This window comes from Anser anser (genome assembly GCF_964211835.1).
Source record: "Anser anser genome assembly, chromosome: 1".
NCBI lineage: Eukaryota > Metazoa > Chordata > Aves > Anseriformes > Anatidae > Anser > Anser anser.
The window spans coordinates 176307056-176324689 of record NC_139720.1 but is presented as its reverse complement, the minus strand read 5'-3'; the positions used below and the strand labels follow the sequence as shown (position 1 = coordinate 176324689).

The window sequence follows — 17634 nt, the reverse complement described above, 5'->3', positions numbered from 1 at the left end:
AAATACACAACAAAATTACAATTGGTTATAAATCATGTCAGTAGCAGTAAGAGATCTGTTCTGATCACTTATACTTGCAGTACATAAGCTTCAGATCTCAACGAAAGTAGTATTCTATATATAAAATTGTACCCTAAGCAGAAGGGGAAAAAGAGCATATAGAAGACATTCTTATTCAAATCTGATACTTTTGAACATGAATTCACAAAGGAATATTTCCAAACTGCATTCAGCACAGAAAAATACTAAAGTGTATTTATCTTTAAAATTGTAAAAGCACATTAATGATTAAACAACCACCTAATCCATAACTGACATTTAATATAGCATTAAACATACCGTATAAAATAGTCATTTCTTATCAGCAAAAGATGTTGGAGAATAGAAAGAAAATATCCTTCAGCACTGGTGTCCTTAACTGTATTCCACACCATGTTGTAAACATCATTTACTTCAGTAAAAGAGTTAAGGAGAGTAACAGCAAGGAAGAAACGTTTCATTCAAATGTTGACTGATAACTTTTTTTAAACAAAAGCTGTATCAGAAAAATGTCCATTACAGATATTATTTTGTTGATGTTTCTCTTGACGATATCAAAAGGATATTCTAGTTCAGATCTAATATCTTCTAAACGATGAGAGAACTCTATCATGTCTTCTTCCTTATGCTCATTGAACACCTTCAGCTGAATATCTAGTGCTTCATTTTTTATACATTTCAATTGCTGCAAGGAAGAAACAATTGAAAAGCCAGTAAAATTAGCGTCACCTTAAGTAAATAAACTGTATCCTTTATTAATAATTTCTGCAAGTCTACATCATTTTAAAGTTTAAATAACAATATCACAGAATTAAGTCAAATATTCAAAAGGTAATCATGGCTTCAACCTGGCTTAACTAGTGGCTGCGCTATATTCTGTCACATGTTCTAAACTGAAGTCCTAAAAGGTTAAGAATTCAGCATAAACTTCAGAGAGCACACGTCACCTTTTCATTCTTATTTTAAGGCTGATTCTCATATCTAACTGCTCAGGCTCCAACTTAATAAAATGCCTTTGAGAATAATTTATTACAACGTGTTCTCTGATTCCCCCTCAAGCTCAAATAGTCCAGTAATTTAAATAGTAATACAAAGAGAGACTACAAGGCGCTTACTGGCAATATCTCTTTTAATCCGCTGCGCATAAATTCATTTCTGATGTGAAGCCTAAAATCCAAATCATCAGGAGATGTAACAAGAGCATTGATGAGCTGCATGCAAGCTACCTATAACAAAGGAAAAATAAAACAATTTTTAGTTTTCAATAATCATCACAGTCAAAACAAGACATAACAAACTACCTAATTAGACACATCTAATTATGTCACATCTGATTATCAATACATTATAATCATATAATTAAGATACTTAAATTTCATATCAGCCATGAGGTATAGATACCAAACACAAATCATAAATTTCCATAAAAATTGAGTGTTTTCTCACTCCATTGAATTTTGCCGTTTTATACAAACAGCAAGTTCATTTACCTCAAACACCTTCAAAGCATAATTCTCAATACATAAATAATTCAATGTAAACATACATTTCTGTAAACATATATATATATATTTAGTGATGTAACAGAAATGGTAAAAGCTAAAATCTGCGTATACAGTGGAAATCATATTAAAACGCAAAACACTGATTTAAACTAAACTGAACCTAAAGAGCAGAATGTTTTTTTTTTCCCTTCTCTTTTTAAAATCTTCCCTCTTACAATGTACTGAGTTTCACAGAACACTTGATGGGAACAGTACTTCAGCTCAAAAGCAAGCATTAAGTCAGCTGATGCCTACACCAAGTCCATGGTCAACTAGCAAGTAGTCTCTCTTCCCAAGAACAAAGATTTATCTGGAGAACCCACAGCAGGAAGCAGCAGGAATTAACTATCCAGATTCACAGTCATTTAGAACAACAGTGAATTATTATTATAATTAATCACAAAGAAGGACCTGCTAGGATAACAACAGCCATTATTTCCTTTTTTAATTTGTTGTTGTTGTTTTCCTTTTACCCTCTTTATTGATCGCACATCTTGCTTGAATGCACCTGAAATCTGTTATTCATGCATTTCCAGAGATTTAAGCTGCTTTTAAAAACACAAGTCAATTAGGATATTTGGCCTAATATACTATGTAAACAAGTAAAACAGCCCATGTTAAATGCCTTCTCTGTTGTAAAACCTTTTAACATCTAAAAGGGACAATGCATTATTTTGTGGTCAAGGAAAAGGCTCTATTGGGAATATACTGTATCAGTCACCTTCAAAGTAAGTATAAGTCCAAGTAATGAATTTATATAAGGTCACCAATTCCAAGTAATTTACATATGGTACATATACCAGAAGAACTACATGGCCAAGCTACTTTGGTACAGACTGTAAGTAATACAAAGGTACTCATGAGCTTTCCAAGAGGAAAGTACTTATACTTCAGAACGTATCAAGATTAAATGATGACACAGACTGACACATCATGTCAGACATGATCATCATTTATCCTACTGCAAAGAATGTAAGTATGAAAGTAGTTGTATATATCACTTTAAATAAACCGTTTTGAGAGTACATGGCAGTCCATGTATATTAGTCCTACTTGAAAGCAGCATTAGAACACGTAGATTAACTTTAGTTAACACTGCAGGGGAAGGAAGTAGCTTAGTTATAAGAACAGAGACGTAAAGAGTGTAAACAATCTGTAAATAGTGGTGAGAGCTGCAAACCTGTTTAAAACATCAATTCAAGCAGAGCGTAAGCTCCATCGAGTATCTGGGGATCAAGCATTAGCACATTGTGTCAGACATTCTCCACCCAGTCCTGAAAATTGCACTGTTTGGAGTTACTTAGTACAATAACTCTGCACCAGGACTTATGACCATCTCTCCTACCTCAAGAGAGGCATGAGGACAAGGAGGCATGGCATGGCTGGAACCACTATACTAACTTCTGTCCTGGAGAAAAGTACCATAACAGCATCTACTCTTATATTACTACACTGTATAATGTACCTTGTATCATTGACAATTTTAAAACAGTAATAGGAGGAGGGAGCAAGCTGCTTTCCTCCTTCCTCTTACTTGAATGAGCAACTTAGAATTAAGTTATCTTCCTTTGAAACTTCTATGAAGCTCAGTACGCACCAATACCTAGATTCACATGATAAAAAACTATTGTTCTTACCATATTGACATCAGTAGGACACAGCACACTAAATTCAATTATTTTTTAAAATCAACTGTATAAAAAATGGTAAGGCAAACTTCTATACCTTACTCCAGTCTTTGTCAGTAATTATTCAAGACAAAATATCTAAATAAAATAAATCAACTGGAAAAAAAATCAAAACTTCAGCCAATTGAACATAAAGCTGTATCTAAGCAGGCTAAAGAAGACAGAGTTTGAGGGACAATCTTCAGAAAATATGTACAACAAACAGAGAAAGAAGGAAGTCAACCAGATAATCTGTAGGGTCAGTAAAAGATCACAATAAGAAGGAATACCCAGAGAAAACAAACTTCAGCAACACTTCATCGATGTTCTGTGTATGTGAAAGGAGTTCCCACAGTAGAACACAGAGAGACAGGATATCTTTCACAGGTTCAGGGGTTGGCAGAAGAACTTATAAACAAAGCCAACAATTAAAACACGAAAGAGGATTCACCCAAAAGTTAGGAATAAAATCAAATATAAAGTTACTTCAGTACTCACTACCGCATATAAATTCTTACTTAAAAGTACATTGACACACCCAGGAAGTTGACAAAAAAAATGCTGATATTTACAGGGATGTTTTGGGGGAAAATCTGGACTACAGCCTGGTAAGCTTGACTTTTCTACTGTGCAAATATATTGAAAGTGTAATATATAGAACAGAAGAACAAAATTATTGAATAGCATGACTAAATGCAACATAAATGAACAATGTGAAAAAACGCACAACAGCTCTGTAAAGCAAAAACCTTTTTCACAAACTGATGAGACATGTTGGAAAGGCTCATGGAATAGGCAAAACCACTCTGACTGGCCTAAGAGTAGACTTGAAATAAGAAAAAAAAAGTTTGTAAAATGTCAAAAAAATAGAAAATTTTAGGATAGAGTTTATTAAATAGCCAAATCCCATAATATTACAAAATGGTATATTTGTTTGAAGTTTCTTTTTTTTTTTAAAAAAAAAAAAAAAAGCTTTTAGAGCTCAAAAATTCTTTGAGCTGTATTAGGATTTGATGAAGTAATGTTTCCTTGCCACTTTTTTCCTTGCTGTAAGTCTGTCTCTATTTTATGAAAGCAAAATGTGTAACATAAAAAGTTAACAAAGTAATAAAAAAATAAAAACACTTATAAGGCATTAAACTGCAAGGCAATAAAGACGTTCTCCCTTTCTATGCCCTTTCTCCACATTCTTCTCAGAGAGTTCATCTAGACCATCACCTAATGAGTAGCAATAAAAAATATACATATTAAAGAGGAATATACCAACAGTCTGTTTTCTTTCAGAAAGAAATATACTACATTTCTAGCAGTCGTTTTTAAAAGAACTCAGTTAAATAGGAAGACGAGTAACGGGACTGCAACTTCGACCGTTCTCTCTTAACAAAATACATTTCCTTGAGAAAGATCTTTCAGATTTGGGGCTGCTTCATTAAAATTATAAATAAGAAAAAATCCCCAGTTATTCTTTGAACAACCAACTTGAAAAGTGGCTAAATTGATAACAGTTTGGGGCTTAAACTGTCACAGTAGATCCTGTCATCTTTGTAGTGCTTGTCAGAACTATTATTCTGAAATCTTCAAGTAATTGTCTTAATAGTACCCAATACAGGAGAAATTAAGACTCTTCTCTTGCACAATCAAGCTTTTTTGGAAACTGAATAAGCTCTTCATACCCTGTATTTGTCTGTCGTGACCTTTAAAATCTTGCTTAGAACGTGCGTTGCAGCCTGGTAGCCCAGATATTTTTACTAGTAACAGGCTACAAGCTTTGTATTAACCTAAGAATACATGCTTCCAGACTTGTCAGGCTTTATGGAGACTTTTCTTGGCCTGCTTGGATCTTTGTTTTGGCTTATTTAGCTGCAAGAGGAGTAGGCTAATATCAGAATGACTACTACCCCATTTGTTTTAGATTTGACTTAGCCTTGTACAAGTTTGTGGCACACAGTTCATATGCACAGTTTACTGTTGCATATATTTCTATAACTAGCAGGTAGATATACGACCCTAAACAAAGTGCAGCACAGAGGAGCAGAGGCATGTGATAAGAGCAGATACGTGTTTATCTGACAATAATTTGATTAGTCCATTAACACTTTATTTAAACTAATGATAAATCCCTGGCTTTTAATGGAATCTGTGTTGCTTATGCCCACAAACAGCACAAATTGCAGTAAAACAACTTGGAAAATCTGACCAGACTCGTCTGTGACTTGGATGCTACAAATGGCAGAGAGTAACAGTTGAAATGTACTGCAACAATTCCTTACAGAATATATTCTCTTATTCTCTAAGTATGGGCTATATTGTTTATTCTTAAACTTTTTTTGTATTTGTTTTAGTATAGGTCCCCTTTACAAATCCATCCACATCCACTGTCAGTATTCGTATTTTTCCCTCAGTAGCCTTTTTTTTTTTTTTTTTTTTACTGCTCCTAATTTTGTAGTGCTTTATCTCTCTGGAAAAAAGAGTCATTCATTCAATTTTATTTTCTTGATTCAATTAGCTCTTCCATTCAAAACTAGTAATTCAGTATCTCTGGTTATATTACCAGTATTACTGGTTGAGACTCTACAAACATGTACATGATAACATACAGTCAGTTACAATGTACAATACTGCATATTTACATTTACATTACGATAAAACAGAAACTTCATGGTGTTTGATTACAACAGAATTGGAACCTTTGACATTGTTATCAATAGTTTAAAACAGTATATTTACAATACTAATATGAAAAAATGTAATAAAATGGATGGACATGTGAGCAAGGAATTAGCTTTTATCTAATTTGATTTAAACTATCAAGGAAGAGGCAATCAAGAAAGTAGACTACAGTGTAAATCCAGACCAAACTAGTTTAATCTTTGATGTAGCAATGCAATTTAGATGAAATGATGTCTACAGATGCAATTGCTGCTATTTTTTTTTCTTTTAATTCCCCAAATGAACAAGGTACTTGTACACATGTGCTCTTCAAATAGAAAACAGACAAGATACCACAGTGAAAAGCAAGAAACCTATCAGTAAAAAGTACCACTGTTCTAGTATTTGAGTCAAATTTGATCAAGTGGGAATTCAACTTCAGTTCGTAACTAGAACATAAGTTAGTTTTCCTGGAATAAACAAGGCAAAGACCTAGTGGATTGTGTTAGCAAAGTATTCCCATAGGAATACAAAGACAAATCAACATTGAAAGTTCCAAACAGAATTCTGCAAAAGCAGAATGAGAAGCAGTTATACAAGAGGAAGCAAGTAAGCAATGCCTCATTTAAATCTACCTTTGAGTAATTTGCTTCATGAAACTTTAAAAAGAAGAAAAAAAATGAGAAGAACAATGGCAAGAGCCTATTACTATATCACAAATGTTTGTAATATGTTTCAAATGAAACTACTATTTAATGGCAGCTACAAAGAGGACAGAGGCTCTCTCTTCACAAAGAGCCACATGTGAAGAGGACAAGGGGCAACAGGTACAAGCTGCACTGGGTGAGGTTTCACTTTGATACAGAAAATAATTTTTTAGAGAGATCAGTCAATCACAGGAAACCTCCCCAGGGATGTGATGTAGTCTCCATTGCTGCATGTTTTCAAGAAGTGACTGGACAGGGTGCTAGATCATCTCATTTAGGTTCCTATTTCCACAAAAGGTTGGACCAAATGATCTTTGGAGGTTCCTTCCAACCTGGGCTGTTCTCTGATCCTATGGATTAGTATGCAATACTTATATTAATGTGATAACACATGATAACAAGAATTTGAAATCTGTTCACTCATATCAGTGTAGAATACAAGAAGATCAATAATAATGCAAGTAAGGAAAAAAATATTTTAAATCTGTCAAAAAGAGGAAAAAATAAACTTGTGAACATTTTAGTAACACAGCTGTTGGGCAAGTTAGATTTTGGGGGCACATACCAAAAACAAGATAAAAAATATCCTTCTTATGCTTGAAGAACAGCATCCAAGTGGTTTAATAACTGGCAATTTTAACCAATAACCCATTGAAGATTCAAGAACAAAAACTTTTTTCTAAAGCTTGCAGTTGGAATAAAATATATTAATATTACTCTATGTTTAAAGATATGTCAATAAAAATTCAGCAAACCTGGTACAATTAGTGTCTGCATAAGACACAAGAAAAAACTCAAGAAGCAGAATTGTCAGGAGTTTTCCAACAGAATACAGCTCAAATTTCAGATGCTTACATTTAGATGCCTATATGTAGACAGATACCCGCATGCAGCTGTGTGCTTTGCTAAACTCCCACTCTTACTAATTAGTTGCCTACTGGATTTTATAAGCAGTTCAGATCTTTACAATACCCATGGAGTGACTGTGGCATTCTAGGATCCATTGCCTGTATGGACTAGGGACACATTTCATCAACTTAAACATAAACACGTAGTACAGCTAATACCATTATAGCTGCTTCAGTGCATCCTACTGGGCTTCCAAATTCCAGTCCAGAAGAGTGAGAAGGAAGCGTGAGAAGAAACCTCTTGAAGGAAATTTGTTGTATCTGCAAGTACTGTACACATTTGCTTAATATACAAAGGCATCTGAAATGATGTGTGAGAAACTAAATTGCACTTCAGATTTCCCTTGGATACATGAGAATTCAAACTTCTAGCTCACATGCTTGATGGGTTGGCTTACTTGCAAACTCACTTGATCCCAATCAACAAAGTTTTGAATAAGTCTGATATTTTGCCTCTACCATATGAGTCTACTTGCTTAAGAGGAAGAAAATCTCAACCACAAAAATGCCCCAGAAAAATAATAACTAAAACCTGTAATTTTTTTAAATAAAAAATAAGTACATGCCTTTTCTTTAGAAATATCAGATTAATAGCTCTTCATTTTAAAGCAGTACTAAAGCTGTTTAACAACATGTTTTAAAAATTCTGAAGATTCACATACAAACTGGTATCTATAACTGTTAAATTATAGGGAGCACCACTGACTTCAGATCTAACAATAGTCAAACAGTAAGTTTGCTCCCGTTTCCTAGTACATTCACTGCCTATTCACAGAGTCTATTGGAGGAGTGTGTAAACGGGGCCTTTCAGGTTCCCCTGTCTAACTTCTAATGCTGCAAATAAAGGGTCAGACCAAAGAGAAAACAGGGTCCAAATAGTTGAAAGAACTTCTTCAGGGAAAAAGGAAGCTACAGACAAGTAATTCTTTTCTTCAAGCATTTGTCTCTACATATACAATTCTAAGCAGTATCCACTCATAATTACTTGTCTTCAATGTTCCTAATTAAGCAAAAATTGAAGACCAGTTATCCCAAATGCAACATCATTCTTTGACAATTCTCAAAGTACAAAACACTTATTGAAAATGCTGTGATGCTCCAGTTGACAGCTCTATAAGTGTCAACTATTGGTACACAGAAGAATCAGTCATTACTTGCACTCCAGAGGAGTGGGCCCAAACTGACAATTCAACAGTATTCTTTTACACTCTATTACCTTGAATGAAACTGACAGTCTTGTGAATTTTCAGTCATGGGCAAAAAGAGGCAAGGCCATGTCCATATCAAAAAGGCAACTCATCTTCAATAATGAAGAGGTATTCCTGCTGAGGTAGCATGAAGGTTTAGTGAAGACAGGTCAATCAGCTTCCTCAGAAGTCATCATGACCAAAATATTCTGGGCAAATGATCTATACCTAAAACCAATTCATCAGAAGTTGTAGATTCTGCAGACAGAAGTATTTTGTCAGTCCGTCCTTGAGAAGATGCCTGAAAAAGTCAAATTATTTTTGGCTCTAACACTGAAAGACATACAGTAATACATAGGTCTCTGGTGCACTTTCTAAAATTTTGCTGTGTTGCCAAGGACTGTAATTTCTATGCTATTTCCTGAGGGGCAGCTCTAAACCAAACAGTATTTTCATCCTGAGAGTATCTTGTTTTTTACAACAGGCATGCAGTTAAGGCATATGGAGGCACTTTCTTCAGGGAAAAGCTTAGAGCAAACCTTTCAGTTCACCTGTCCGTGTGGTTAGATGCTTCTTTCCCTACTTCATCCCTTAAGAACTGCAGCTGAATACAGTCTACCACGTTAATTTTCAAGGGACTTTCAGGTCTGAAAGTATATTCCGTCTGGAATGCTTTAAACTCCCTGCTGCCACATGGTGGACAGGTACAATACTTGGCTTTGTACGTTTATCTCCAAGGTGGACATACACTGATAGGAAGATAGGTAGACAGACAATATTTTTAGTAGGGACGAACTTTGCATGGATGATGATAGAGTTCACCTGGAAGGGCAAAATTTTGAATGTTTTTCTATATGAGAAAGTAGACCAATGAGATGAGATATATTCTGCTAAGTGAGAAGTTACAACTTGAAATTTTAATCCCGATTTGCCTCTGATTCTAAACAGTGGTGTCTATCAAGGTACAGAATGCATTTTCTGAGGATTACACAGTCAGTAGATTAAACTTCTATTCTTCCCAGCTGAACACAAGGCAGAATATACCTGGTGATTTTCTAGTGGAAAATGCTAGCCGTATCTCAGTAGCTCAGAGAAGCTTTTCCTCACATAGACAAGATTATCATTTCTAAATAGGTGGCTAAGTATCATCTTATGTCACATCTTGAGAATAAGAAAACTGCAGCAAGACTTCCTACTTCACTTTTCTCACTCTTACTGCAAGTTGTAGAAAAGACTAGTGATAATGCAGATTTGGTTAAATTTTATTTGCCAATATTAAACCAGATATAGATTTGGTTTTGGTATAGACCCTACTGATGTTCATCAATTATTTCCCCTTGCTAAAGAGAAAATGTTTTTAACAATGACTTTGAGATGTATTGTCTGTACAATTGTACCTTTGCACATTTACATGAATCTTAAACATGTATTATCAGTCTTTGCATTTAGACAAGGTAAGCTTTGCTCATATTAGATAATCAGTTATGGAAAGTATCTCATTAGCACTGAATGGCCAAGAATCAGCAAGTGATTCAGCTAACTAAAATACCACAACCATATGATCCCACATTCTTATATTAGATGAAAAAGAAAGATGAAATGTTATTATCTGACAACCTATAAATAGTGAAAGTAATGTTACTGATGAGAACTTTGACGTGAAAACTCTTCTTTTAGGATAGGCATAAAGCATCTGCAGGTTTCCACAGGAATAAGGAACACTCATTTTTCAGGAACTTAATTGGAAAAGGAAGAATAGCAACTTTGTCGTACCTCTTGCACTTTGTACCTCTTCTCTGTTCTAACTGAGAAATAATAATAAGATCACATCTGCCACTAGAACTGGAGAAGAACGGCTTTCTTCCATTAGTTAAACTGCCTGCCCAAGGAACAGTGATGGAAGATGATGATTAGAGAGTGGAAGCATTCATTTGATTCTACAAGAAGACTGAGGAAGAACTGGGCAACTCATATTTTTTTTTGTTGCTGATGTGGTCTTAAATACATCAAAATGGGTTGTGACAGAAGAACAGTATTTCCTGCATCCATGACTTCAACAACTAAAGTATTTAGATTTCTTCAGTTGCTGCCACAAGTACATAAGGTACCAGGATGCATTTTCTTGAGCACAGGTAGAAGATATTAAACTACCTTTACTTTAACAAAACCATAAACTCAGTATTATTCTTGGCTATAGCAATATTCCCAAACTAGATCACCAATCTTGCCTTGAACCAAAAATATTTAAGTACTCTTTCCATAATTTTGGATGATCTTTACAAAAGTTCAGAATTAGAACAGCCTTTGCTTTCAGCAAATAAAAAAGAGAGAGCTTTCACTAAAATGCAAAAATTATCATACTAAGGCTTCTTATATATTCAGCCTTCAAGTAACAGAAATGTTAGTCAATTCAAAATTGAAAAGGTCAGTTGTTAGTGTCAAACTGAACTGCCACAAAGCAGACTACATATATCATGTAGATAATCAAGGCAAGTATGCCAAGTAACTGACAACTGTAAACTTCTGTCTCATTAAAACACTGTCAAATGAACCACCAGGTCAATGTCATTGTTAAAAAAGTTTACAACTTGTTCACACGAGGAGCCTTGATTTTTCTGGTCTTAAACAACAACAACAAATCTAGCCACCATTTGTAAAGTCTGAAAAAGAAAAAACCTTTTTAGAATTGAAGTGTTCAAATGCGGACTTAAATAAAATGTGAACTTTCATCAGAAATTTCCATGTCCACAAAAGATACAGTAAATGAAACAGAGAAATCTTACCTATTTTCAGGAACCTTAGAGTAACACTCCAGTAAATCCAAATTAATGTATTTAACGTAAGTATTGCAATTGTAACATTTAGAGTAAATTCTCAGTTTCTCACAGCAAATGGAGGTACAGCACAAGCATAAGAAGCTATAACTAGTAGAAAAGTACTTGTTTAACATCTGAAGGGCAGTCCTAGAAACATAAGTGTTACTACACAATTAACAAATCAGTTGAAGTTTTCTGCGCCAATTCAGTTATCTCATCAGCAGTATCTTACCAATGGTAAGCATCACAGGAAAAAGTCCCTTGGAGACCCAGGAGTAGGACTCAACAAACCTTGTGGGTCCCTTCCAACTCAGGATATTCTATGATCCTAAATAAGTATGAATGCACTAATATTTATAAAAAAGATCTAACTACTTAGAGATAACAGCTATTACTGTTTCTCAAAGGGGTTGCTTACCAACAACTGCTAACAAGAGACTGTAATTTCTGAAATCTAGTCAAAAATGTTCATCTAGAATAGCAACTATCAACCCATCTTTAGTTTATCCTGCAAGACATGTTTATAGGTTTACAGAGGCCTTTATACATTTATTTAATTTTTTTAAATGTAGAAGTGGGGACTAGGGTAAAATGTGAAGTACATAGGATTAACTTACTTCATCTGAAGCAGCAGGTAAATTAAGGTGCTGCTTATAAGGTAGTTTTCGTGCCCTTTTTGAACTATATAGGAAAGTGAGTCATAGCTCTTTTCTTCCTTATTAAATCTACACACGTGAATATATGCAACTCTGCAAAGCAAGAATCACATTTGGAAACCTAGCACTCAAAACAAAATGCTGTTATTTCATGACTGAATCCCTACAAAGCTCAAAGAATGGTCAGAGAAATACTATACACTATTAAACTTTAGGCATCTCATGTAAGTGGTGTGATTCACCTTCTCGAAGTTCTCAAACCGTTACATGCTTTGTAGAAAATACAGGCTCTTACATTTTCTGAAGTTGGATATAACCCCTACAACAGGAAAATATCATTTTCCATGATCTAAAGCATTTCTCCCCAATAGATCAAAGTATTTTAAAACTTTTATTGATATTAACATTCATGTCAAAGAAAGAAGAAAGATGCTCAATTAATAAAAAGAGAAACTGAACTACCAGTATTCAACATTAAAACTAATTTCTGTGTTGTTGATGTGTTGTTGGTTTTTTTTAATTCTTTTACTGATTATATTTCTGATTAAAATTTTCTTAGTATATACTATTATATATGAATTCCTTCCATATTCATTATACTAATACAGTACCAATAAGAGTAATAGAAAATGATCAAATTTTTCATTTTTTCAGGTTGATCAAATACGAGGTATTTTTTTTACTTATATCTCAACCCAATATCAAAGTACGCAAGCAAGTCAAGAAGGAAAAACCAAAGTTAAAAAAAAAAAAAAAAAGAACAGGTGCATGGAGACAAATGTTATGTTGTCCTGAAACTGACATGCCCAAGCTTGCACTTGCACTCCTGGCCCAAATACCTACTGCCTACTATCTGCAGGATGCTAAAACATGGAGCAAAAATCATACTCAATAGGAACTTATTAAATGAACATCATTCACCTTGAAGTTTAGATGAAACAGATTCCACAGGAAAAGAGAAATACATAAGATCATATATGTAAAATTAATATTGAAAAACTGCAAAGACACTTGCAAAAATACCAAAGGTAGAGACCCAATACTACATCAACCCAGTGTTCAGTCTGGTAAATGCAGACTCAAGAGCCTTGAAATATTGGAAGGAAACTTGTTTTAAAGTCTATAATTTCCTTCTGCAGCTCTACTAAAACTGGGGCTTTAAGCTCCCTCTCCTCTTCCTCCTTTTTTGCTTTTTCCTCCTCTTCTTGCTTTTTTTATTATTAATATTTATCTAAGTTTTAGCTGATATCGACAGAAGTGAGATATTATTTCTGCACTTGAATGCATGATTCATGCTTTATTTTAAAAGGCAGTATAAGTTTACTTCCTAAAGATTTGTGTAAACGTAAGTCAAATTAACCTGCAATACCCCAACATTTGTCAAAACTGAATCTTCCCATGATGCATTTTAAAAGATTATATTTTTAAAAACATTACAAAATTTGACCCTCATTTGAAACAATAGCTCTCCTACTTCCTCCCCCGCCCCAAAACAGGAAAATATGTAAGTTCATTTTTGCTTATTGCAAAGACTATTTGTGCAAAAAGATTTCTTACTTGCAGCTGAACTGAGTTATCCTGAAGTCCTTCCACAATAGGAGAGAATCTATCAACATTCTTTTCCTCTGCTGCTGCTGTTATAGCTTCCAAAATTTTTTCAAGGCTATAAGAAAATAAAAGCATTTCACTTAGAAGAGGTTATATAACCTTGTTCATTTGTTATCTGAAGAGTCGTGCTGCCAAAAAATTCACCTGTTTCAGTATCTCAAGTACAAATGTAGGAGTTTTAAGCATTATTTGTTTCCTTTAGAGACTTTTGTAAGTGAAGAATGACTTACTGGATTACATTGGTTACGACACCTGAAAAGCAATGCTAAAAATCTTCCAGAAAAAAAATGGCTACATAACTACTTTCCATCGAACCAGTTCATTCACATGACAAAAAGTCTTATTGATATGACCATAACAAAAATTACAGATAAAGGTATTTTCAACAATGACAGCATAGTACAGATATTACTTTCAAACGTAAGTTGAAAAATTCAGCGTTTCATTTAGGTGCAATTATAATTTTGGATATCCTAAAATCACTTAACTATTTCTGGCTAAACACAGTACTTACATGCTTTCTTCTCCAACAATGCACATTGCAGAAAGGAGTTTAACTATATCAGTCATCATACTAGTTTGCTTGGGATCAATTGCTTTGATCAGCAACAAAAGGCTCCTCTCTTCTCCCAGAATTCTTTCCAATCCATACTAAACAACAGAAAAATGGTTGTAAGAAGAGTTGGAGGGAAACCAAGTGACAATACTGAATACCAAGCAAAATGTAACAGCTCCCTCAAGTAAGTATTTCAAATGACATTTAAACCCTTCAAATAATTAAAAAAATAAATGAGGAAAAGGTGCAAAACAAGTCAGTCATTCTGTAATAAGAACAAACATCAGCATCATAAGTTTACACTATTATCAGAGTATATTGCTGTAGAGGAGAAGTAGCAGAATGATCTTCAAGCCACAGCTGACAAATAAGTTGCTTCTCCAAACTGCACAGGCTTACCTATATTGATCATTTACATCATCTGATTGAACAGCAGTAATTCAAATTTCCAGATTAATGAAAATCCCATACCTTGTTGTTCATGAAGGCTCTCAAACATTGTATAACCTTATGCTGACTCCTCTTCACAACTTTGTCCTGGCTGAATAAATTTAAAAAAAATATGGTAATTAAATGCTGATTATGTATTAAGAAAAGCTGATAATTTTATAGAAAGACATCCTTACTGTTTTGTCTCAACCAGTCTTTCCAAAACGTCCAACAGCAGCCCCAGACCTTCTCGGCCAAAGTTTTCAACCCAGCTACAGGGAAAGAGACATTAAAATGATTGATACTTCAAAGACTAATTACAATAAATGAAAATTTTCAGGATAAACAAAAGCAGTATAACTGGATCATTTTAAGATCAACTCTTTACTGAACTGAGGATCAAGATACATTGCATTCACTCATTGACCCAATTACATTAAAAAAATAAAAATGACAGTATCCATTAAATTTTTTAATTTTATTTTAAAATGAACAGTTATACTCTCTTTGGTAGAGAATTGTAATTATTGAAGATCTTGCAAAAGAAGAGAAGAAAAACAACAATTTCTATGACTCAATGTTCTAGCACCTCCCAGAAAAGTTAGAATATAACCAGAAAAGGCAGAGAAGGAAGTAAATACCTAAAGGAATTGCAGAAATGGCTGCCTGAGATATTAATCTATATGAATACTTCCAAGAGAATGCTACAACAACAGGTAATTTGCTCTTGTCAAAGCTATCTTTGGTGGGGTTAAACCTGGGCAAGTTGTTTCTACACCTGACAACTGCTTCACATTCGCGTTTACTATTGGTCAAAACGTCTCTTCTCTGTAGAGAAGTACTTCTATGAAGTCCTTCTCCTCAGTGGCTGACAGCAGTACTGCAACCATCCCTTTGACAGTAGCTGTTGATCTTGCTGAAGCAATAAAGTTTGATCAGTTACCTAACCATACGTTTCATGGACAACACTATTATTTATAGTCATAGCAGTAGGCATATTCTGCTCTTTGCACTTCATTGTCATTTAAGGGAAGGTGATACTTGAAGACTCATCTCTTTCCATAACTGGCAGGAAATACTTCCTGACACACTGTCAACTTTCCATACTACTGCCATAAGGCAAGTCCTCGGATCTCTTATTACTGTCTTTGGCCAACAAGACAAAGTTATTTCATAATGGATCTGTCTTGCATACTCTTTCTGTTTCCACTGTTAAACTACCATACTACTTTTAACTATTAACTGGTTAGAAAAACATCTCTATCTAGAACATATATAGCTAGCAAGACACAGATGCAATACTTTTCACCATCCCCATCATCAAAACACATATTCTGTTGGGGGTGTCGTAACAATAGTCTCTCTGAATTCTTTACATTATTACTTTTAAACAGTTTAAGCTAAGGAAATCCCTTGTCATGTACTAAAAAAAAATGTAAAAAGGGAGCAATCCATGCGTAATGTCAGAAGTTCAACGTCATAAAGAGGTTGATCAGAATTAGTCAAAAAATTATCATGTTCACTTTACTTGCAGTATAGCCTCTCCATTGTTTTGTTTTGTCTATTTACACACACCCCATACAAATTATTGATTATTGGCTAAAGTTTAAGTATTATTACAGTAATTAATTATTATAATTTCACTTTTTAATAATAACTGGAATAATGAAATACTTCTATAATAGTGGGATCTTAGCAATAACAAATAACAAGCCATTCTGTTGGAAATAGCACAAGGTAGATGCAGCAGCTCTTTTGAAATACCATGTACTTCCAATCCCACCACAGGAAGGGATTAAAATGTTCTTTGCATCTGCTAGACACAGAACTGCAATGCACCTAAAATTATAGATAGAACCAGATGAGATGCTTTTATATGTTCTTCGTATACGCCTAAATATATATGAAAATAGGTTTTTTCCTTCCCAGATTGGTGTTTTGTTCTAAACACACTTGATGGCAAACAACCATCAAGTATTTTGAGTATAACTGGCCATATCTGATCTAAAAATGATCCTCCTAGCTGTTTCTGAGCACATTTTGTATTAGAATTGTGAGCAGCCACTTTGTCATATGTCCAGCGGTTGAGAACACTGAGAATGATTTAGTACATAAAATACTGCAGCATTATTATTGTCCTTTCCTCTGCTTCCACAACAGCAGAACAAAGATTACTTACACCATCCACAGCCAACACAGCTTTTTGTTAGTCTAACAAAATACCAAGCTATCAGTGCCCCATTCTCAAATTATTTAAGAAAAGTTCTCTTAATGAAAATATCCAAATTTGTTGCAAGTGTTATTCAAAAGGAAAAGCAACAATTGTAGATAACTAGTTATCTGTACTATTATGTTATTTGTAATACTATTTAGCTGTAGTACAGCTAGATCTCCGAATTACTTTTTACCAACTGTGTTGGGACCTATGAGGTAATAACATCCTATTTATTTACCTGAAGAACAGTGATCAAGATCAGTGGATACATTTCGCTCTTGAAGCTTTCTTTTTTTAGTGATGGGAAACTAACACTATTTTTTGCACTAAGCCATAGATTTCGATTTTTTTTTTTCAAAGTACCAGGATCAAACTATTTAACAATACCATTTGATTCTGATTTTCTCTGTGAGCTAAAAATATGCTTTCCAAAAACAATTAATTGAAAACAATGTTGTGGAACCTGATCTTAATTATCAACTGGAATGTCAAGAAGAGTTAAATTGATTAAAATAAAATATTTGGAAGAAATTTTTTTTTAAGTATATATTGTCAAAAAGATTACAGCCTAGAAATGTGAATATCTGCACCCAATAAACATCAACGTTCATGGGGTTACTCATTATGTTCTAATGTTACTCATTAGAAAGAGT

At 34.1% G+C, this 17634-nt stretch overlaps 1 protein-coding gene across 3 annotated transcripts in view; it reads right to left on the bottom strand.

Annotated features, from left to right (window-relative positions):
* The window catches only part of DIAPH3 (diaphanous related formin 3), a 247857-nt gene that overhangs the window by 196112 nt on the left and 34111 nt on the right, over nt 1–17634 (bottom strand). For all 3 annotated transcript variants that reach the window (XM_083849164.1, XM_083849166.1, XM_083849165.1), the window contains 7 exons: nt 14964–15038; nt 14809–14878; nt 14296–14432; nt 13731–13836; nt 1155–1265; nt 606–724; nt 340–456 (listed from right to left, as the gene is read on the bottom strand). In XM_083849164.1, the coding sequence (XP_083705290.1) occupies nt 340–456; nt 606–724; nt 1155–1265; nt 13731–13836; nt 14296–14432; nt 14809–14878; nt 14964–15038 (735 nt within the window). The remainder of the gene's footprint in view (nt 1–339; nt 457–605; nt 725–1154; nt 1266–13730; nt 13837–14295; nt 14433–14808; nt 14879–14963; nt 15039–17634) is intronic.